The sequence below is a fragment of the Phalacrocorax aristotelis genome, chromosome 17 (genome assembly GCF_949628215.1).
Source record: "Phalacrocorax aristotelis chromosome 17, bGulAri2.1, whole genome shotgun sequence".
In the NCBI taxonomy this organism is placed as follows: Eukaryota; Metazoa; Chordata; class Aves; order Suliformes; family Phalacrocoracidae; genus Phalacrocorax; species Phalacrocorax aristotelis.
Window position 1 is genome coordinate 6,531,865 of NC_134292.1, and position 20,126 is coordinate 6,551,990.

At 47.7% G+C, this 20,126-nt stretch overlaps 1 protein-coding gene across 2 annotated transcripts; it reads right to left on the reverse strand.

The window, feature by feature from the left end:
• Positions 1-853: 853 nt before the first annotated feature.
• Positions 854-19,632, reverse strand: ZER1 (zyg-11 related cell cycle regulator). 2 transcript variants are annotated; one of them, XM_075112405.1, is made up of 16 exons: positions 19,492-19,632; positions 14,432-14,695; positions 13,413-13,563; positions 12,675-13,111; positions 10,892-11,068; positions 9,667-9,781; positions 9,005-9,151; positions 8,563-8,736; positions 7,658-7,873; positions 6,931-6,972; positions 6,475-6,594; positions 5,902-6,017; positions 5,582-5,770; positions 4,507-4,604; positions 4,003-4,105; positions 854-2,894 (listed from the first exon to the last, which is right to left on the reverse strand). In XM_075112405.1, exons 2-16 carry the CDS (start codon positions 14,587-14,589, stop codon positions 2,837-2,839), a joined length of 2,301 nt encoding a protein of 766 aa, XP_074968506.1. In that variant the 5' UTR covers positions 14,590-14,695; positions 19,492-19,632; the 3' UTR covers positions 854-2,836. The 2 variants fall into 2 exon arrangements, with proteins under 2 accessions (XP_074968506.1, XP_074968508.1); XM_075112407.1 differs by lacking the exon at positions 19,492-19,632 and adding an exon at positions 15,994-16,132.
• Between the last annotated feature and the right edge of the window lie 494 nt (positions 19,633-20,126).

The following is a 20,126-nucleotide window of genomic DNA, read 5'->3' on the forward strand; positions in this document are numbered from 1 at the left end:
CAAAATCTTATGTGTAGTGAGGTGTCACAGACCAGTTATAGTTCCCCCTTCCCCCTGGGATCAGTGACAGATTTCAGAAGGCTAAGCTTTCCTGGCAGGCTGGCTGACTCCATTAATCTCCCTGTTGCTGGGAATTTGAAATCTTTTTATCCTGGTTCAGGCTTAGGTACAGCTTGATGAGGATATGTGAGCAGTGAGGATAGCAGTTATCTTTACAGTGTGAAACAAAGGTTTGATGCAGCTTGGATCTTGTTAGTCTGGGATACCATGGTCCAGCTTGCAGCAGGTGAGACTTCAGTAATAGCTGAACTTACAGGGGCACTGGTTTGAAAAAGCCATATCTTTGGGGTCTTGAGGCAGACAGAACCAAGCCTGTAGTTGTGCCAAAACCTCAGCGTAAAACCTGATTGTTTGGCTCTCATTATGATGCAAGGCTGAGGTCTGCTCTAGCTGAGATGGGAGTTCCTGTGATGTGTCCCCTTCTGCTCCACTCCCACCTTGCCAATAGAGTCAGAATCTTGAGTCTCTCTGTCACGCAAGTCAATATTTTAGTGGGAGAAGCTTTCACTATACGGGCATTAAAAAGGAAAAAAAGCCTAGTGGGTGGCGCTGACACGTGAAACAACTTCAGAAGGACAGCATCACTAAACAGAGAATTAAGTGAGCAAAGCCTGACTCCCCTAATGCTCCGAGGCTAGTTGGCAAGTATTTGCAGCCTCTCTTAGTTTTGCATCTAGAAGGAAGATTAGCAAATGTTATACAGAAAACAGATCTTGAAATAAGCTTTCCTGTCTCAAAGCTCACAGGGACACAAATTCTTGGGGAACAGGAATAAGAGAAAAATACATTTCAATCAAACGACTGCAAAAAAAGTATAATTTGTCAAGTTTTGCAAACCATATGAAAACAATTCAAAAGTGACACAAAAATATATATAAGTTCGAAAAATACTTAAAAGAAAAAAGTACAGATCTCACAATATCAAAACAAATGACGTATGGTTAAAAGAAAAAAAAAAAAAAGACATTGAGTAACACCATATTGGCAGAAAAAGTAAACCTCTCCAGGGCAGCTGTGTTCTGTCATTTAAAGTGTCAGTTTGTGTATCTAGGATCTGTCTATTATGTGCTCAGCAGTGACAACATTAACTCTGAGCATTAGAAGAACCTCATAGCAGCGAGTCAAATTTGAGAGCAATGTATAACAAGGGACAAAAGAAGCAAGGGTTACTGTGCTCAGAGGCCTGAAATGTCCCAACTCACACAGCCGTGGGCTCCTTGTACGCCTACCAGACATAAAATCTTTCCTAAATCCCTTCTAAGGGAAGATTTTTGAATTGTGAAAAAACTGTGGCAGGGCTCTAAGCATGGACTGCACAATGTGTTGCTGAATGCCTGGGTGTGAGGCAAACCTCAGCCTTCGGCTTCTTCAGCCTTTATAGGCCTAGAGACCTACAGGTGAAGACCACCTTAGTGAAGACTCTTTCACCTACGTCACATAAATTGGAGTAATGCTGCCAATGCGAGCAGGACTGCACTGGTTAGTGCTAGTGGAAGTCAGGTAGGAATATGACCTTGTGCTTCCCAGAGGAGGGGGAAAACGTTGGGATGGAACAAGAGGTGTTATGTCAGGTGAACACCCTCCAAAGGGTGCCTGGAGAGTCTCCAGTCTCAAGAGAGGACTTTAGCACCTCCAGTTACAGCATCTGTGCTGCAGCAAGCTTCCTATAAAGGGAGATTACTTTGCCACTGAGCACGGTGTGCACTGATGCAGACTGAAGAAGAGTAGATCAGCTCCAGCCTGTTACTGGGGCTTGCACAAGTGGTACAAGCTGCTCTGGACTGGGGCCTAGCAGAGCTTATTATGCAGAGGGGAAATATGCTCTCTGGCATCTGTAGGCCTTCCCCATAAAACAGAACACAACTAAAAAGGTGGTGAAGGACTGGAATGAAGATGCATAGCCCTTTAAACAAACAGTGTTCCTTGGTGCACAGGCTCCCTTAGAGAGAAAAGCTCTGTGTTGCCAAGGATGTGTAACTGGTTTTACTGGTCATCCCTGACCTTGCAAGGCTGGGTGGGCTGGCAGATCCTACTGTGCTGCCAAAGGGGACAGAATAGACCTCTTGACTTTAACGGGAATGTCTTACTTCTGAATGACCCACATACACTTAGCAGTGCATTAATGTGAGTCTTCTGTAAAAAACCCTTAAGGGAGTGAATTGACTTGAAAGAACTTTCTTCCCCACTTCCTCCCTTTACAACTATCACTAAAAAGGTCAGTTCTTTTGGTCTAACTCTCTGGTATTGTGTCCCCCAACCTCTCTAACCAAATAAATAATTGATCACTGCCTGTAACCCCATTGAGCAGCCAATACCGATTCAGGACTGGTGTTCTTGCAGACATTACAGGACCTCATGCAATACAGCAAAAGGGAATTCTCTAAAAAGTGGGAAATAAAAATGTCACACTAGTGATCACACAACTAGGTCTTCAAGCTCATGATCGTTTTAGGCTCTCTGTGTGGTCTAAAATAAAAAGGTTAAAAGATACGTAATGTAGTTGTTTTTTGTTTTCTTTTTATACAGAAATCATACACACAGAACTTCAACCTGAAACTTCATAACAAAAAAAAAATTCCACTAATTTAAGGAAAGCATTTTGTTGTGCAAAAAGTCCCTCCCCCCTCCCCTGTTCACCTTCATCTACTGAGGGTCTCACACACACACATAAAGTTTCCTTCCAACAGGCGAGTTGGTAAGAAAGAGTCCTCCCTATATACAGTGGATTAGAGAGAAGCTGGATACAGTGCTGGCAAGAGGCATTAGATGATTGCCTCTATCTGGAAGTGTCCATGTTCTCCTCCTTAAAGTTACTGCAGTGCTCTATAACTTTCCTATGGATAAAACAAGGACAAGGAGAGAGGGTTTAGTTTAAAGCTTATTGCATGACAGTTGTGGGACAGTAACATAAGAGCTGTCCAACAGCTCGATCTCTGTGTAACTGCACACTGCTTGCAGCAGGCAGTCTCTTTTGAGATATGCATCAACCCATATTTGTGTCATACCCGTATACCCCACAAAAGCAGCTTGGAGCTCACAGTTCATCCCCTTGGAATTTCAAGTCATGTTAGTGTATATCCAGATCCACATGTGACCGTTTGTGCATCACCCCCACATCCAAATCATCAGATAACTTTGAATCACGCCAGGAAACATGTGCACGCAGGTGTTTGTCATTCACGCTGCTGTCACCTCCCTGCTTTTCCTGCTCTTTCTGTTCACCGTTCTTGCACTGTGCCACCATGTGCCACCATCCCCCACCATCTGCCGAACTGTGAGAACCTGCTGCAGGCTTTGGTCACTGCCAGCATCTGGCAACCCTTTAGCTCTGGGGAATGCCTGCTGCCCACCCACTGGGTCCGTACGCCCAGCCGATTTCTACCTCTCTTTCATATTCATCCTGCAGGTATGAAATTATAGCTCTCAGTTTGCCCATAATTATAAACTGCATCTGGCTTTTAAAACTCTGAGAGAATGACCCCAAAGGAGGGTCACATAACAAAGGAAGTTGGGGAAGCTCACAAACTCTCCCCACCTTTTGAAAAATCATCTCATTTTAACTGTGCAGTCAGCAACATTACTGACAAGCCAGTGTGATTCTGGAGCAGGGAGCCCACGCAGGTACGGAGGACAGTGATGACTGGAGACTATCAGTGTAAGAGATGCGATTAGCCACGTGGCTCCCCTGTCCAACAAGGCACCTCTATAACAAATTTGCCCGGCATCTGTCAGCCCTGGATGACCTGTGTGTATTGCCCACCTCTAAACACCTCTCTAGTCTTCTGTTTTCCCCTTCTTTTTCCTGCTCTTCTCCTGCATTTGCTTATTACCCCTTGTTCACATCAGTGCAGGCCTTTCTTTGGTAGCCTTACTTGATGTAGAAGAATAAAAACTAAACTACAGCTAAATTGAATGTATGATGATAGTGCATTGGTTTCCTACCGGGCCATTTCCTTGGTCTCTTGCCGTGCTGAGGCCATTTTAATCATGTCCTTCAGAAGGGGAATCCCACCTTCTTTGATCAGCAGTGGGCAGTACTTGTCAGCTGCAGAGAAAAGAATAAAACAGGTCCTTATGAACCTTCACAAGAGTGCTATAAAGGGTGGCAGGAGGGGAAGGAGGATGCCTGTGGCCTGAAAAGCCACAAAACTTTCCTTTTTTATGGAGCCAGCCTGCTAGGGGTGCCCTGGCTGTGAAAACAATGGACACAAAATGGCTGAGAACATAACAGCACACCCAGAAGGACCAAAACATTGAAGGAATTTCCTACTCACTAAGTCTCATTGTTTCTTGTTTGGCTGTGCTGCCTGGACATTCCTGCATCATTCAAAGAAGATTCTTGCTACCTACACAGCTAAACTGGGAAGACTTTTTCTGCTAACAAGCTCAGATCCACACCCTCAACTTATACAGCGCAGTGGATGTGATATCGAAAAGGGAACTTACGGTAGACAGAGACCAGGTTATACAGTGCCCAGGTAGCCCAGTGCTGGCTGACTGGGGAGATTCCTTGTGGAAGAAGTCGAAGGATTGGTTCAAATGACCTGCAAAGAAATATTGCAGAAGTTGTTAAAAATCCAAGAACTGCTTCCTTCAGCACCTTTGCCACTCAAAGCAATACAAACTCTGTGCTCACAGATACCACAGCAGTAAATCCATTGGCATGTAAAAGATTCTGGCATCAAAGACAGTCTGCATCACACGGCAATACTGGCAGGCTTACAGGCCCTACCACTTTAGCATAAACACACTGCCCAGATAAATAGCTGCAACGAATGCAACTGAGTCCAAGAACTGATTTCCATCCTCTGTCAGTATTTCCTCACAACAGCTGAGACCCAGCAGCACTGATCTTTTTGTAGAGGAGCCAAAGCAAAATTAAACACAGCCAAAGCTGGCTGCTCACGTGCAATGGCTGTGGTGTTTCTGCTGACAACAGTAACATGTCTATTCTGTAGCTCAGGCATTGGAATGCCATTTGTTTTGGATCCCTGCCAGGCACTATGGGAATACAGAGTACCTGATACCCTCTTACCCGAAGGGCTTTGGAGGATTCTGCCAGTTGTATTAACCCTTGAAGGGATTTCTGGGCACAGTGTCTAAATATCCCCCAGAGGAGAGTGAAAGCTACAGCAAGCGAGGTGACTTTCAGAAGCAAACAGACCTAAGGAGGTGCAAAGGACAACAGTCTCAGAGGACAACGCTTATGCAGTCCCAGACAGCCAGATCATGGGTTTCCTAACTACGCATTTTCACTAGAAATATGCAGGATAAATTTTGTTGGCTCCCACGCTTCTCCCATAGGAATCACCAGGCAAAGTGTCTAATTTCAGCAGCCTGTGTAACATGTTTTAAATGAAGACATAAAACCCTCACTAAATATGTCCCTGAGGATGTTTCTCCTTCACTCTAAACAGAGCCTCCATGCTGAGCTATACCTCTCTGCTCCTCTCTGTCGGTGCTTGCTTCCTGTGGCAATCCTGGCTCCTAGATGAGCGGGCCAAACTTTTTTATTCCTCACCTGTAATTGATATTTCTCCTAGAGTTGATATCCCAGCTCTGGATGGCTGCCCACATCCTCTTTACAACTTCCTCTCGGTGGGGCTCACATATACCCCAAGCCTCTGGACCATCAAACATGATATGGGAGAGCACACCACAGGCATTATAAGATACCTCAATCCCATCTGCTTTGCTCTCCAGCAGGTTGCTGCCAAGAGAAAAGAGATCATTTAGAGATGCTGATGCACTGAAGGTTTAGAAGTCTCCAGGTGGTTCAGGAGCAAAGCACCAGAGCATTCACCCTGACCCAGCCCAGCTGTTCATTATCCAGGCACTCACCTGAACACACTGATGAACTGGGAGGTCATGAGCTGTGGGCGGAGCTCCTTCACCTCTGCTACGTTGCCCAGGAGGCCCAGCATGTTGCGATGCAGCTCCTGTTTTTCTGGGAACTCCTAAGCAAGCAAAGAAAAGGATTGTACAAAAGTAAGGCTGTGGTGATGCTGAGAACAAGCAACCCTGGAGGAAGATTATATAGTGCATCTAGGAGAGTTGAGTGGTTTTGGGTAGTCAGTAATGGTTCTTTAGCAGATGCTAAATGTGATCTCTAGCATTCAAGATACATATGAAATGAGAGACTCAAGGCCAGGGCCCACTATTCACTGTTGCTCTACTTAAGGGGGACCATGTATAAGGTGGGGAAAGAGGATGATAGGTTGAGTGTAAGTTTCTCTGTTCTACTGGTTGGGTGGGCGGATGTGAGAAAGAAGAAAACATGCAAGCTTTGCCTCTTCTGTCTGTGCAACATAGGAAGTATTGCTTATAGATTAGCATAGCCAGGGATCCTGCCCAGGCACCAGCATTTCCACTGCTAATGTCAGCATGCCTCTAGAGGAAACCAGACACACTTACTTTCAAGCACTCTAAGAACAGTTTCATGCCGCTGTAGTTAAGGAACATCTCACAGTTATCGGGGGTCTCATCAGTGATGTTCCAGAGGGCACTCCAGGAGAACTCCATCACCTGATCACACTGCAGAGCCAAAGAGAAACAGAAACAGAGCTTTGCTAATGTGGGAGTCCAGTGCAAACCAACCACTTGTGTTTCCTCTCTGGTATCACCCTAGATCGCTCCAGAGGTAAGAAAACCTTGTTATTCACTTTCAACTTGTCAGCAAGTGGAGTTTTTGTTTAAGATTTTTGCCTCCTTGTCATATTCCCCTGCCCTCACCCTGGGACAGGAAATTCTGCAGCATCAGTTGAGATGTCTTGTGTTTGTTAGCGAAGCTGAGCTGGCGCTCTGGACTAATCTCCATGTGTAAATCACACTAGATAGAAAATACTCTATACTTCTGGGTGAAACACTCACCGTTTTATCAGCCAACTTCTTCTGAATCAACTTGAGCATTGTCTGTGGGCAGAGGAAGGGGAAGAGTGAGAAACAGTTCAAGAATCACAGAGCTAAAACTAGCTGCTGTAGTGCAGCATGTCTGGCTAAAGCCAATTTGCAGGCACATGCAGTTTTGATCCCTTGCAGAGAACCTACTTGGTATCCCTTTCTCTAAATCAGTGGGACTGGATTATGTTCAATGTTGCAAGTATTCAGAGCTGAACTATATCACAGTTCCCAAGCTGTTGAGTCAAGTCGGTTTTGATCTGTATGACAACATCTGGAATGTGGTATAGCTGCACCAAAGCAGTGACCTCCACAGCTCTTTGAAAAGGTGAGGAATACGGATTGACATGAATTTGGAAGCTGATGCAAACTCAGGGAAGATGCAGAAAGAGCTAGTCACAAGGTGGTACCAGTTCTGGAAATAATATGATGCAGTGAAGAGGTAAGGTATAAAGTTACACTGCTTCCCTGCTCTCACAGACAGCCTATCTCTGAGATCACAACTTCCAGTGCTGGTATGCAAGTAAAAGATGTCACGTGGGGGGTAGGTTCCAGGAAATGTTAGCATGGCTGGGACGCTCCTTCCCTCCTGTGATACTGTAAGGTTGGATCACCAGCTGGATGCATTTGGTGGACTGCTGCAAGGGAATTGTGCTAGCCTGGGTTAGGGATTAAGTAGACATCTTGGGACCATACCAACCATGACAAACCCCATCTTGCCCACAGCTTCTTTATGATCGTTGTCCACCTGGCAGACCAGAGCGTTACAGAGGTGCACAGCAATGCGCTGGATAGACTCATCCTGCCGGCTCTGGTTGAGAATGTTCAGCAGCAGCTCGTTGACTCGGCGGTACTGGAACTCCAGCTCTTCAGGAATGCTGAAGTTACACAGAGTCAGGCAGCAGTTTCGCTGTACCTGGGTCAAAAGCAAGCAAATGCTGGGCCAGGTGGCTACAAAAACATGGACCCCATCACCTCATGTCTCCTTGCTGCTTGGTACTGAAACCACCTTGCTTGATGACAAAGACTAAACTTTCTGTTACCCTCCTATCTAGCGCTGTGCTTTAGCTGTGCTCTACTGGTACCCTCTTCTCTCTTGCTGTCACTCGTGTCTCACACGGCCACACAATCACCCGTTGCTTTCCAAGCCAGCTCCTCACTGCCTGTAAGCTCTCTGTGCAGCAGTTGCCATTCTGCAACCCAGTGGCATCACAGTGTATAATGTCAGCTAGTTTCCAGTACTGTGTACTGGGATAATGGTTCTTTCTGTTGACTCAATACCCCCAATGCCCGCACCCTTTCCACCCCACAGTCAGTGCTGGACACCTGTGCTGTGTCGTATATACCCTTTGACCGCTATCATCAGGTAAAAAGGAGCCTTGCTACTTTCTTCCCCTTGTTCTGGAGAACATCGCATGGATAAGGAGCACCCTGCACGTAATCCCTATCATTGAGTGAAGGCAAGAAGCAGATCTGGGCAATAGCTTCTTTGGTGCCTTGGCTCACATCCTGGAGGCTCAGAAGACCCAGATGCTAACACCAGGCTAAGGACTTAATACACGGAAGGAAGACTATGGGAGCCGAAGGAGGCTGGGCTGCTCTTACTGTGACCTCCTGGTAGGACTCCATGCCATTCAGCACCACCTGGATGACCTGGCGCCGCAGCTTTACGCTCTGCTCCATGCGGTACTCAGAGTTGGTCAGGTAGAACAGCGCCGCGCTGCCTGTCACCTGGATGTTTTTGTCATCCTTGTGGCACTTGAGGGCTGTGATCACCAGCTGCAGAGGAACAACATGAAGCCTCAGTGCTACTGACTTGCTGTTGAGTCTTGGAGCGACTCTTATGGCTGTGTGGGACAGAGACTGTCACAAGCCTGCAAAGAATGCGTGGCCTAGGCATTGTAGAAACATGCTTATGAAATGGAGGTACCTAGTTCCACTGCACTACTGGCACTTTCTCCAGAATGGCTTGATATGGTGTCCCAGGGTGAAGAAAAGGCTGTGACTGCAAAATCTCCCTTTTAAGTGCGAGGTAAATGGGGCTTACCTGAAGGGCTCGCAGCAGCTGGCTACAGCGTTCAATACGGGCAATGTCAAAAAGGAGGTTGATGGCCCGGGAAGTTATTTCTGGCCGGTGTTCGGTGTAAGCCTCAATAGCATTGAGGACTTGCTCTTCATTCTTGTCTCCGCTCACCTGGCACAGAGGAACAAAAGGAGCCAGGGAAGAAATGATGAAGGAAAACCAACACGTGAAGGGAAGTCTGAGGGTGTATCTGGAAGGTCGAAGGGTACAACTTTTCTCTGCCCTGCTAGTAGGATTAGGCCCAGGATGATAGCAAAGAGGTTGAGTCACTTCTCAGCCCAGGGGGGCAAGAAATGGCATCTTTGGGGTAGGACAATGCTATTCACAAGTAAGACTCCTTTTGTCTTAAATCCTTTTCTTGTAGTCACAGACATCCTGGTCCTTCAGGCAGGATGATTTTACCAAGCCCTTCTCTGAGGCATGTTTTTTAAGCCTTGTAAAACCATGTAGCGTACAGGTCTTGCCTTCTGGCAGTTTTCCTGCATCATCAAGTAGCTATGGAAAGGTCAGAGCTCAGATGTCACACCTGAGACACTAAGAACTCCACTCTACTGGCAGCCAATTATTTTCATGTTCTTTCAACTTCTACCAAGTACCTAATGCCAATATCCTTGCAACCTCATTACCTTGTAGGCTGGAATATGCATCAGGCGGCAGAGAGATGTTTCAAAAAGGCCCAAGAACTGGAGTGGTCGTTTCAGACCCCGGAAGGGAGCAATGCTGCTCTTTGCTGGCTCAATGCTGAGGAAAAAAACCCAAAGATCACTCATGTTGGTACCATGTTTCTTCAGGTGTCTCCTGCCACAGAGACAGCCATCAGCTCTCCATTCATTCTGACTGTACTGCCCCATAACTGGAGTAATAGCTACACCACAGTGGTATGCCAGTCAGCTTCTCATGAACATAACATTAGACATTCAGCCCAGGTGATCCTGAGTGAAGGACTAAATGTATTCAGCAGAAACAGCAGTAAGAATTCATTCAGACAGAACGCAGCATTCCCGAGTAGAATTTGTCCTGGAAATTCAATAGCCGGGGTGAACATTTCTTCTTAGGAAAGGGCTGTGGATTTCACTGACCCAAACTGTTAGCATGTCCTCTGATAGACACGCTAGTCCGCTTCTGTGATCATGCAAGAATACTACTTTTGCTGCCGTGTTCCTTATTGACTGAGAGCCAGTATTTTTTTTTTCCACCAGCGCAGGTGGAAAGGAGCCAGTACTGTCCCACGTTTGCTTTTGTTCAGTAAGTGCTCAGGGAATAGGAGGGGAGAGTATCTGGCTGATCTGGAAAACGACACCTCTAGGTATGCCCCTACTGAGGTGCACCACAACTTTCAAAAGTTGATCTGCTCAGCATCCAGGTCAAATCCGAAAATTCTAAGTTTGTAAAACACTCAGCCTTCCTATGAACATTGATGTATTGACTCAGTGTAGAAATGTTGTCTCAGAAGAGCCTGGATTTCAGTGAGGGTAAGAATGTTTCATGTAGAAAATGTGTAAAGGGCTTTGGAGTCCTTTCAGAGGAAATGTAAACCACCATAAGAGATCCCTGGAAGAATATGTGTGGAAAAGAACTGAAATACTTCTTCAGATATGTGTGGGAGGCAGATGGGATGAATTCTTTATTACTCTTAAAAGTCCTTACATGTGTCACATACAAGAAACAGCTGATTCCCATACCAATCTTCAGCATCGGGAGAAACCAGTGATAGCGGTATCCTTTTAGTATTAGCTCTTTAGTATTAATTAGACCTCCAGAATTTGGAAACTTAGAAGATGCAACTGTTCCTAATTCATCTTTGACTGATCTATCCGTCCAAGCAGACCTCAGTAATTGCTGTTTCCTTACCTTGTCTGGCCCATCTTCTCCTCCATGCTTGGGATAGTGCAGTTCTCCAGCATGGTGTGCCCTGAGATATCGAGCGAAGTGAGGTTTACCAAGTTTTCCACAAACAGGTTTAGAACCCGCCGGGTCAGCTTGAATTTGTAATAACTGGACAGATGGTCTCGGGAGATATCCAAGTGCCTGCAAATGATAGAGAGGAGCTCAGAGCCTGGAAAGCATTAGCTGGGTCTTCTGCCTCTCTACCCAGGGAAGATGACAAGCCTCCTGTGATTACTATTTATTTATTATTATTATTTCCTCCACAAGATACAGGAATGTGGTTCTGTAATATCTGGCAGCAGGATCTGGCCCTGTGTCTAACCAAAGCATGCAGATATCTGGTAGAGGCTGACTTAGAACGGAGCGCAATGAATCATTTGGCCACACATCACAAAGGAAATTGCTCCAGGCTCAGGAACTGCTTTTCCCAAGCTCCATCACAGCAGCCACCTGAGCATTTCTGCCTGGTGATTAAGATGCACTAGAGGATCTTTGCATCCCCAGAAACATATGTTGCCTCATCCAACAAATTGTTAAACAAGTTTTTGTCTGCTTCCCCAGTCTTCTATTTTTTCCACCCTAGACTATTATGCTGCTCTGATTTCATTTATCTTTATGTATTTAGATGCTCAAGTCTTGGGGAAACCCTGATGCTAAGGGAGCGGTGGGACAGAAATCCTGTTGCCACGGGAGTAGTGGGACAAACTGACCAGCCATGTGCAGGTGGGGTCCCTTCCAGGACAGAGACTGCTAATGCTTCCCAAGCAGTAGCTAAGACCCTTGGGAGAGACTTTTCTAAATGGCCTAAGACAGGAGCCAACATCCCACTCACAAGTGTCTTCCACCTGTTGTCGACCAAGTTTCATTGCAAGTCACTGGGAGTTGAAGTATTTGGATTTAGAAAATTTTACCCAGGATGTTCCCTGAGACTTCTAGGCCATATGTTAACATAGTACCCCCTAGTGTCTGCAGCCAGTAGAGATGATGCTAAAGCCATTGCAAAGTATCCTTCGTGTGAATAGTAAGGCTCTTTGGCTTGGAACATCCTGGATCCCTTTCCTGATACCACTGTGCAGTTTGAATAGCAATTGCCTCAACTCTCTTTCAGGAAGTCATTTCACTGCCAACATGGCTAGGTCAGGAGTGCCTATCTACACTGCTTCTTCCCTTGGTTGCACCATCCACGCACAGTGTGCTTCCACAGGGCACAGTGAGCAGACAGTCTGAGCTCAGTTGTTCCTAGTTTTATCTCAGAGCCAGGCTTAAACTTCGGACGTTCCTGTTTGATGAGTGGTTTGGAGGACTGAGTTTCACAGTGTGATCACTATATTAGTGTATGTACACATCTGTAGTATCTTTTTTTGGCTACCTCTCGGGTATTCAGCTGTTCTTTTTTCTTTGGCGGGGGTGGGGGTGGTGGTGGTGGTCGGTTTGTTGGTTTGGGAGTCTTTTTGTGGTGGGGTGGGTATTTTTGTTATTTTTGTGTGTGCGTGTGCAGTTGTGGTATGTGGCGTTTTGTTTTTCCAAGAGGCAGTTTCTGCTAAGTGTTGTCATTTTGCAAGCAGAATGCAGGCTGGCTTTAGACCTGTCAGACATGGGGAGTGAGTCAATGAGTGAGCCCATTCATGGGAAGGTTTATAACTTGAAATTAGCAGTGGGCGGCTCTCATTAGCAGGCAAGTAGAGCACTCCTAAAAGACCTTTCCCTGTCAGTGGGAAAAGGATAAACAAAGAACAGATCTGCTGACCTGAGCTTGCGAAGCTGTGCGATCACTTGGATGTGCTCCTCTGAAAGGTCCATGTTGTAAAGCACTAAGGAAATCAGACTGTCCTTCCACTGGGTCAGAAACCCCACGTCATTCAGCTGGATCCCAGAGAGATCGAGAGCTGCAAGGGAGGCCAAAGGCCGAAGCAATGTCTCCACATTTACCCCTTCGATCAAGCGGCCCAGATTCAGGAAGCGCAAGCGGCTAAAGCCTTCAAAAGTAAAGTCCTTGACCAAGACCTGGCGAGTGGGGTTCACCAAACAGTCATCTTCACAGCCTCCAGGGTTCTCTTCCTCATAGAAGATATTACAGCAGCCAAAGAGGCTAAGGGAGATAAGTGTGTGACTGAAGCTCACCAAGGTTTGCAGACTCTTGGCTGTCAACTTCTCACAGTTAGTCAAGTAGAGCTCAACAAGATCCTGGAAGATGGGAAATCAAAGTTAGAAATATATCACCGGTAGAGTGCCCACCCTGTTTGCTACACCACCTCCCACAGGGAGAACCTGAGACCACATATCACCAAACCTGACCAGTGTCCCCATTCCATTCCCTACAGTGGCTTTGGAAGCTGAGAAAGGAGAAGCTGAGGTTCTCCTCAAGAAAATTTGATGGTGAAGGATGGAGTCTTGGGAATCTCTGGGTGCCTGGGATTCTAGCTGGTGCCCATGCAGCAATGCTGCTATGCAAAGTGGCAGCTGGTGGCTATTGCTGCAATACCACCTGCTTCCTGATGGCTTCCAGGTCCTGGTCCTGCACAATCTGTTCCCGCAAGTGGATCCGAGCTAGCCGCGTGCTCCGGGGATCTGAGAACAGGGTGAAGAAGCTTTCATGGGGTTCAAAGATGCTGTCCGTCTTCACCAACTCCACGTACCTGTGTTGGGGCAATGGCATTAGCACAACATAACACATGGGCTCACCTACAGCTCTACCACCTTCACTGGTTGTGACCAAGGGCATAAGCACATGCAGACTCCCTCCTGATCATCCAGAATAGCCTTTGGGGTGATTGGAGCTGGCCTATTACCTCTTCTTGCACAGAACTAACAATCCTTAGGAAAATCTCAGGCAAAGATTTGTGCAAGGTCACGTGTGTGTGTGAGCAAACTGGATTCTGGCAAGCACAGACTCCAGGATATTTTTTTCCCCCTAGCTGTTTAAAGCTAGTAATTTGATTTTTTTTTTTTTGGTAGTATTTGCAGAAAATTAGATGGACAGTTCTCTGCTGGACTTTGTGGGCAGGAGTTCAGCCAAGAGAGACTGCGATGGTCAAATTATAAACCCCTGGAAACAGGTTGCTCTGTCAAGCTATGAGAGCAGCCACCTTAAAATTTAACATCTGTTAGCACTTTGCATTCTTATTTCTCTGGCTTGAGAGGGAGTTGTAATGCCTCGGTGGTGGGAAATAGGAGGGCTCCTTTGTTGCTTACTGATGCTCTTGGAAGAAGCAGTGACAGTTTCACTCTGGGTTTACCTATGTGGAAATGATGATTTTCACAGAAACTAGAATGATATATAGCAGTACAACAGTCCCTGGGGACACTTCCTCCTGAAGTTAATGCAAATCCTTATTTCCAATAAAAGGATCAATTGAGAAAAAAAAAAGCGCTAAGAATTCTTTCCTTTTTTTTTCCCTTTTATCCTTTCCCATCACTCTTTTTAGAGAACTATATTCCCCCTTCCCTGATCTCCCGGCTCCTTCCCAAACCAGACAACAGCTTCTCTAGGGGCCTGAAACGTACTCATTGACAAGTTTGTCACAAATCTCGCTTGGCAAGAAGATGTCAGGATGGAGCCGGAGAGTTTCATTGTCCAGTAGGTAGCAGAGAGTCCCCTCCAAGTTGCGAAGGCAGTAATCTGTGCACAAGGTCATTAGTGACTCGGGGCTATCAGATGCCATCTTGAGGGAAGTTACGGGACAGGAAAGAGCAGAAGGAAGCTTTTGATTCAGTAGATCCTTTCCTCAAATGAAATTCCAGGATGAATTTACAGGGACATCAGGACAGCTACAAGCAGAGGGGAAGAAAAGATGCATTGAGAATGGCACATCGGCAAGTGTCCCGCAAAGCTGTTGTACCAGCAGCATGTCAACAGTCACATTTACAGCCCATCACTTGCTGACCTCAGAAGAACCTGCAGTGTTTTGGCCTCTCTGGCAGTATGTCCTTAATTCCTTGGTATCCCCACCCCCTGGGGACACTGCGGGAATGAGTTAACATGAAACCTGTTTGGAAATGAGGCTACACAGCAAGAAAATATTTTCTCGTTGCAGGGGTTATCTGGCTGACAAAGGCACTCTGAAAGGGAAGTGGCAGAAACCACATTGCTTAGTTTCCTTCAGAGTGGGCTGGATAAACCACCAGAAAAGCTACTGTCAGGACAATCCTTTGTATAGTTGCAGTGGGATCTGGTGGCCCCATATCTTGTGTCTGTAATTCTGTTTGCCATCGTTCCAAGTAAAATTTCATGTTCAAGCTAAATGGTTTTCTGTAGTGCCAAGTCAGAAGCTTCATGCAAGTCCTTGAACTAGACTGTGAAGTGCATCAGAAGCCAGAGGGAAACATACAGACTGGTTTGGCTTCCCTTTGAGCACAGCATAATGCAAGGTTTATGCACATGCTGGACATCTGTACCTGTAGGTCCCTGGGACTTGCTCGCCCAAAGCATTTCATATCTGTCACAAAAAAGTATGAGTGACTGACCTGGAAAAAGGTAAGACACTTTTGCCCTTCATTTTTAGTACAGGGTAAAGAAGGATGGGCAAGGCAGCTAATTAGGGAAAGCTATTCCTGTCTATTTTCTCATTTGAAAAGTCTCATGGCTCTAGTATTAAGACTCAGTCCCTGGCAAAGGAGGGCTTGCTGGAGCCTTGGAGGTGCTTAGCAGAGGTGACTGAATACCAGCAATGCCATTTCACTTTCAAAGGGTCAAATTACATTACAAGGAACACTTATGTGAACCCCTCTATATATATTTCCATGGGCACACAAAAATTGTGTTGAAGTGTTTATTTATTAAGTAAAAGCTGTGTCTTAACAGTAAGTATGTCTCTGCTGGCAGTGAGAACGCTGGTGCTGTGGAGTCAGTTATTCTCCCGTGCGCCACAGCTGAGCAGCCATTGCTGGGGAAGTTGTTGCAAAATGTCCTTAACTATATTCCGTTTCTGATCTTTATCCTGCAGCTGCAAAGATCACACTTGTCTGCATCTCCACCTCTCTGCTTCTCTAAAGCCTCCAGTGCTCTCTCCTTCCTTCGCTCCTGCAGTATCAGAACAAGATGGAAGAGTTTAACTCTGTTTCCTCACCTTAATTGCTATCCCCAAAGGCACCCGGGGTGGATCAGGCAGCTTTCCTTCTCCCCCTTCAGATGCTCTGTTCAGCCACTGCTTGGGCCATGACACCCATATGAAGGATCAGTTAAGGCTGTGGATGAGGTAACCTTTCAAATTCAGGCACCAAATGGTCTCTATGGGTGACAGACGCACAGCTGTGACTGAGCCTGCCTGGGCTCCCAGCCTTCCAGTCCCTCTCCATGCTGCAGAATGGACTTCCATGCAAACATGAAGGCAGCACAGGTTGGAAATCAAAGCTCTTTTCTTTCTTCTGTGTTTCATTAATTCTTTTTCTGATGGTGTGCTTCAGAGCCAGGGATGAAGAGTTGGCCAAGGAATTATTAACCCAATACAGAAAGGAGCCTCTCAAAAAGCCAGCAGAGCTCAGCAGAACTCCTCCTTGCTCAGCAATGGAGGAATGGCCGTGCTGGATCACTCCTGTGGTGCGCCCACCCTAGGCCTCGTCTCCCTGGGCCAAATCTCATTCTAGCGTAAGTGGGCAAAACCTTACAGGCAGAAAAGCAGACACAGGTGATGAACTTGCTTGTCTTTTGGCTTTACTTGAATTTGATTGATAGTTTTTTCCTTCCTATAAACATCTTTGGGAACTATATCTGCAGGCAACTGGCAGGATCGTGTTCTAATCCCAAACCCCTTCTGACCCACTGTGTTCTGACCTACAACTTTCAAAAGCCTTTCCAGTGGGGATCTCAGGCAGGTTCTCTGCTGGTTTTGGCTCAAGAGGCAAAAGGTCTCCACATAAAAGCAGATGCTGTGGAAAAAAAAAACAACACCCAAAAACTCGGCAATAACAAAAATTGTACTTAACATCCTGATCAGAGATAGTTTAGAAGGAGTAACCTACTCTTCTGGGTCACTGAGTCCTGAGCTGGGGTCAGAATAACACAAAACTGTGACTCCTCAAGGGTGCCATTACAGCTCAGGGACCTTTGAGATACACATGGCACAATGAAAATGAGTACAATGGCAGGACTTCAGTTCTGAAAAAGAAGGAAATCCATAATCCACAGCTCTCTCCTTTGCAGTTACATGAGGAGAGAAATCAAGGATGAAATGGGCCACTGAGCACAGAGCACTGTGAGGTCCTGGCTAAGGGAATGCAGGTGGGAGGAAGTTGTCCTGCGCTCTGCGCTGTGTCTGCTTTGGAAAGGAATCTCCTTCACCTCCAGAACAAGTCCCTCTGGCAGATTTTGCCTGAAGCTTGCTTGAGAGAATCTTTCCAGAAAGGCAAGATCAACAGGAAGATCTGAACCAGCAGGGAAACATGTTCTGCTATCCCTACCGGTTCCCCTGTGCCATCAGACTGGAGGTCCCTGCAGCCAGTGTTCTTCCACTGTTTACTACTGATGGCCAGAGAACTCGAAAACAAATTCCCATTGACAATCTATTATCACGTGCAGCTGGAAATGGCCAGTGCTTGGGACTTGTCCAAGCAGCTTAGAATACTAAAGGGCAAGGACTGCCTTCCTGTGGCTCTGACAATCCTCTGTTTCCCCTCTGCTGAGACCAGCACAATGTAGCTGGTTGATCGCAGCCCTGGAGAAATCAGCTGCCCTTTAACTTCTGAGATCCCCGTGATCCACCAACAAAATCCCATACAGAAGGTTAATATAGAGGAAAGTGGTTAAAACGTCCCAGTAACATAACACCAAAGAAAAGCATTAATCCTCATGATTTATTACGGATATTTGAGTAGCACCCAGACCCGCTGCTGTGACCTTTCATGCAGGATACGATACAAGCTAGTCTCTCCTTCCTCCGTTAGACTCAAGACATGACACATGGGCAGGGGGAGATGGAAGTAAGGAGTCTCAATAGCTGCACTGATCAATATTGTCTCTAGTTATAAGCTCAGTGTGTTGATAAAAATAAATGAACTACAGATGCTGACAAATCATTCACATTTGCCTAATCATTATCCTCAGGCAGCTTTCCACAGCCAGTAGATCAGCAAGCTGCCTGCGTAGCAGACTGCCACCAGTGCTTTCCAGTGGTAGGCAATGAGCTGTCTAGTGCATGTGTTTTTTTGAAAGGTCAAAGACAGATATGCAAAACATGCCTAAAATTCAAGTGCAGGAATCAAAGTGACTGGAACTACAGCTGCCAATATCTTTTCCAATTTATTTCTCTAATAGATTTGCTTTCATCTTAATGCACAAAGGCACCAAGTCCCTTAGAGGCACAGGAACAGGCGTGTAAAAGCCTGCGTACCCAACTACCCCCAGAAGCAGCCCTCTCTGTGGAGTAACAGCACCCTCCCACCACCCACGGACCCAAAGGAAGCCGCAGCACATGCAGCTGCGCTGTCCCCCATCACCAGCCTTCCAGGTCCTGACAGCCTGTTTGACAAATATTGCTCATTTGTAGGCTACATCTGTATTGTTACGGCATTTCAGGCTGCACTGGCATGCGAGGCTTGGGACTGCTCTTGGCACTCCTGGGGCCGCCCGTGCCAGTATTATCTACCTTGGACTTCAGACCAATCTTCTCTCCCAGTCACTCTCTCTCCAGACAGCTGCCCAAAGCCAAGCCTGACTCACCGTGGCTCCACGCCAACGGCATAACGTTTATGCTGTTGCTACAAAAATGATTGGCAAAACTGAGTTTTCCAGCATCAGGGACTCGTCCAAGGAGAGGCCAAACAATACGCACTGATGTGAACTGATCACGATGACTTTAGAATAATAAATTTAATGTAAATGCAGAGTTTGGCACAGATTACATTTTGAAGGAAAACTGCACTGTCATTTCAGCTGACATCTTGCAGCTGCAAATCACTGTGTTTTTATTAATCGACAGGTCATCACAGCTTGTGCGGGGAAATACCATCCCTGCCTTGCAGCAGGGACACTGAAGTAGAAGTAGATGGAACTATTCTGTGGCCCAGCAAAGCCTGCAATTTCCAAACTTGTCGGCCTGCCAAGACCGACATCGCGAACGAGATGACTTGTGCTAGCCAGGAAACGTGTTGATCTTTGTACCTGCCTGCAGTAAAGATGTTCCTTCAGATGACAGGATTATATCACGGGTTTTCTTTCCAAAAGGTCGCCGGCCCAAGAGGACACCCCCGGGAGCTGGGGGTTACTGCTCCGTGGGCACCGGGGAGCCACTGCCGCCGCCAGACTGCGGTGGTCTCCGTTCCGGCAGCCTGCGGGCGGGTCTGGCCGCAAACCCAAACCCCACCCGACGTCCCCCGACGCGGGGCGACTCTCCGTTCCCGAGGCACCCGGAGGTCACCTCGCCCGGCAGCACCGCGGATCCTCCAGGGCGGGCTGCCGCGGCCCGGGGCCCTGCCTGGCGGGACCCGGTGCTCCCGGCGGTCCCGGGGAGGGTCCGGGGGCTTGGCCGGGGAGCGCCGTGCGGCGGTGGTGCCAGCGGGCAGGCCCGGTGCGCCGGGCAGGGCGACCCCAAGGGGTGGGGGTCGGGGGTGGGGGGACGCCCGGCACTCACCTGGCGCCGGGCCCCCGCCGGGGGGCGGCGATGGGGGCGGCGGGAGTCGCAGCCGGTGCCGGCGCCGGCGCCGCTGCCGGGGCGGGCGGGGTCCGCCTGCTCCTGGGGCCCGCTCCCCCCGCCGCGGCCTCCGCTGTCAACAAACCCCGCCGTCACTTCCGCCAGCCGGGACGCCCGCACCGGAAGCGCCGCCGCTTTCCCTCACAACCCCCGCCCCGGGAAACACCGGCCAGCCCGGAACTCTCGGGCCGTACCCGCCGGAAGGCGGCACGGGGCTGTTGCCGGCCCTCCTCCCTCACGCACCGTGACCTCGCCGCCTCCCGCAGCGGTGGCGTGACGTCGCGGTCACCGCGATGACGTGGCTGTGATGATGTCACGGCGCGGGTTAGAGCGCAAGGGCTCGTTTGGGCGGTGGCGCCCTGGCCTTATCCCGAAAAGCGGGGTCGTTCGCCTGGGGCGCGAAACGCTGAACCACGCACAGGGCGGAGGTGTTTTATTAAAGTAATTTTTGCGCAAAGGTGGGTGCTGGGGGGTAACTGCCCAAAGCCAGAGCCCCGCACCGAGACGCTACGAGGTATTGATACAGTTAAATGTGTCAGTCACTGCTAAAATTCCCGCTCCCCCAGCTAATAACT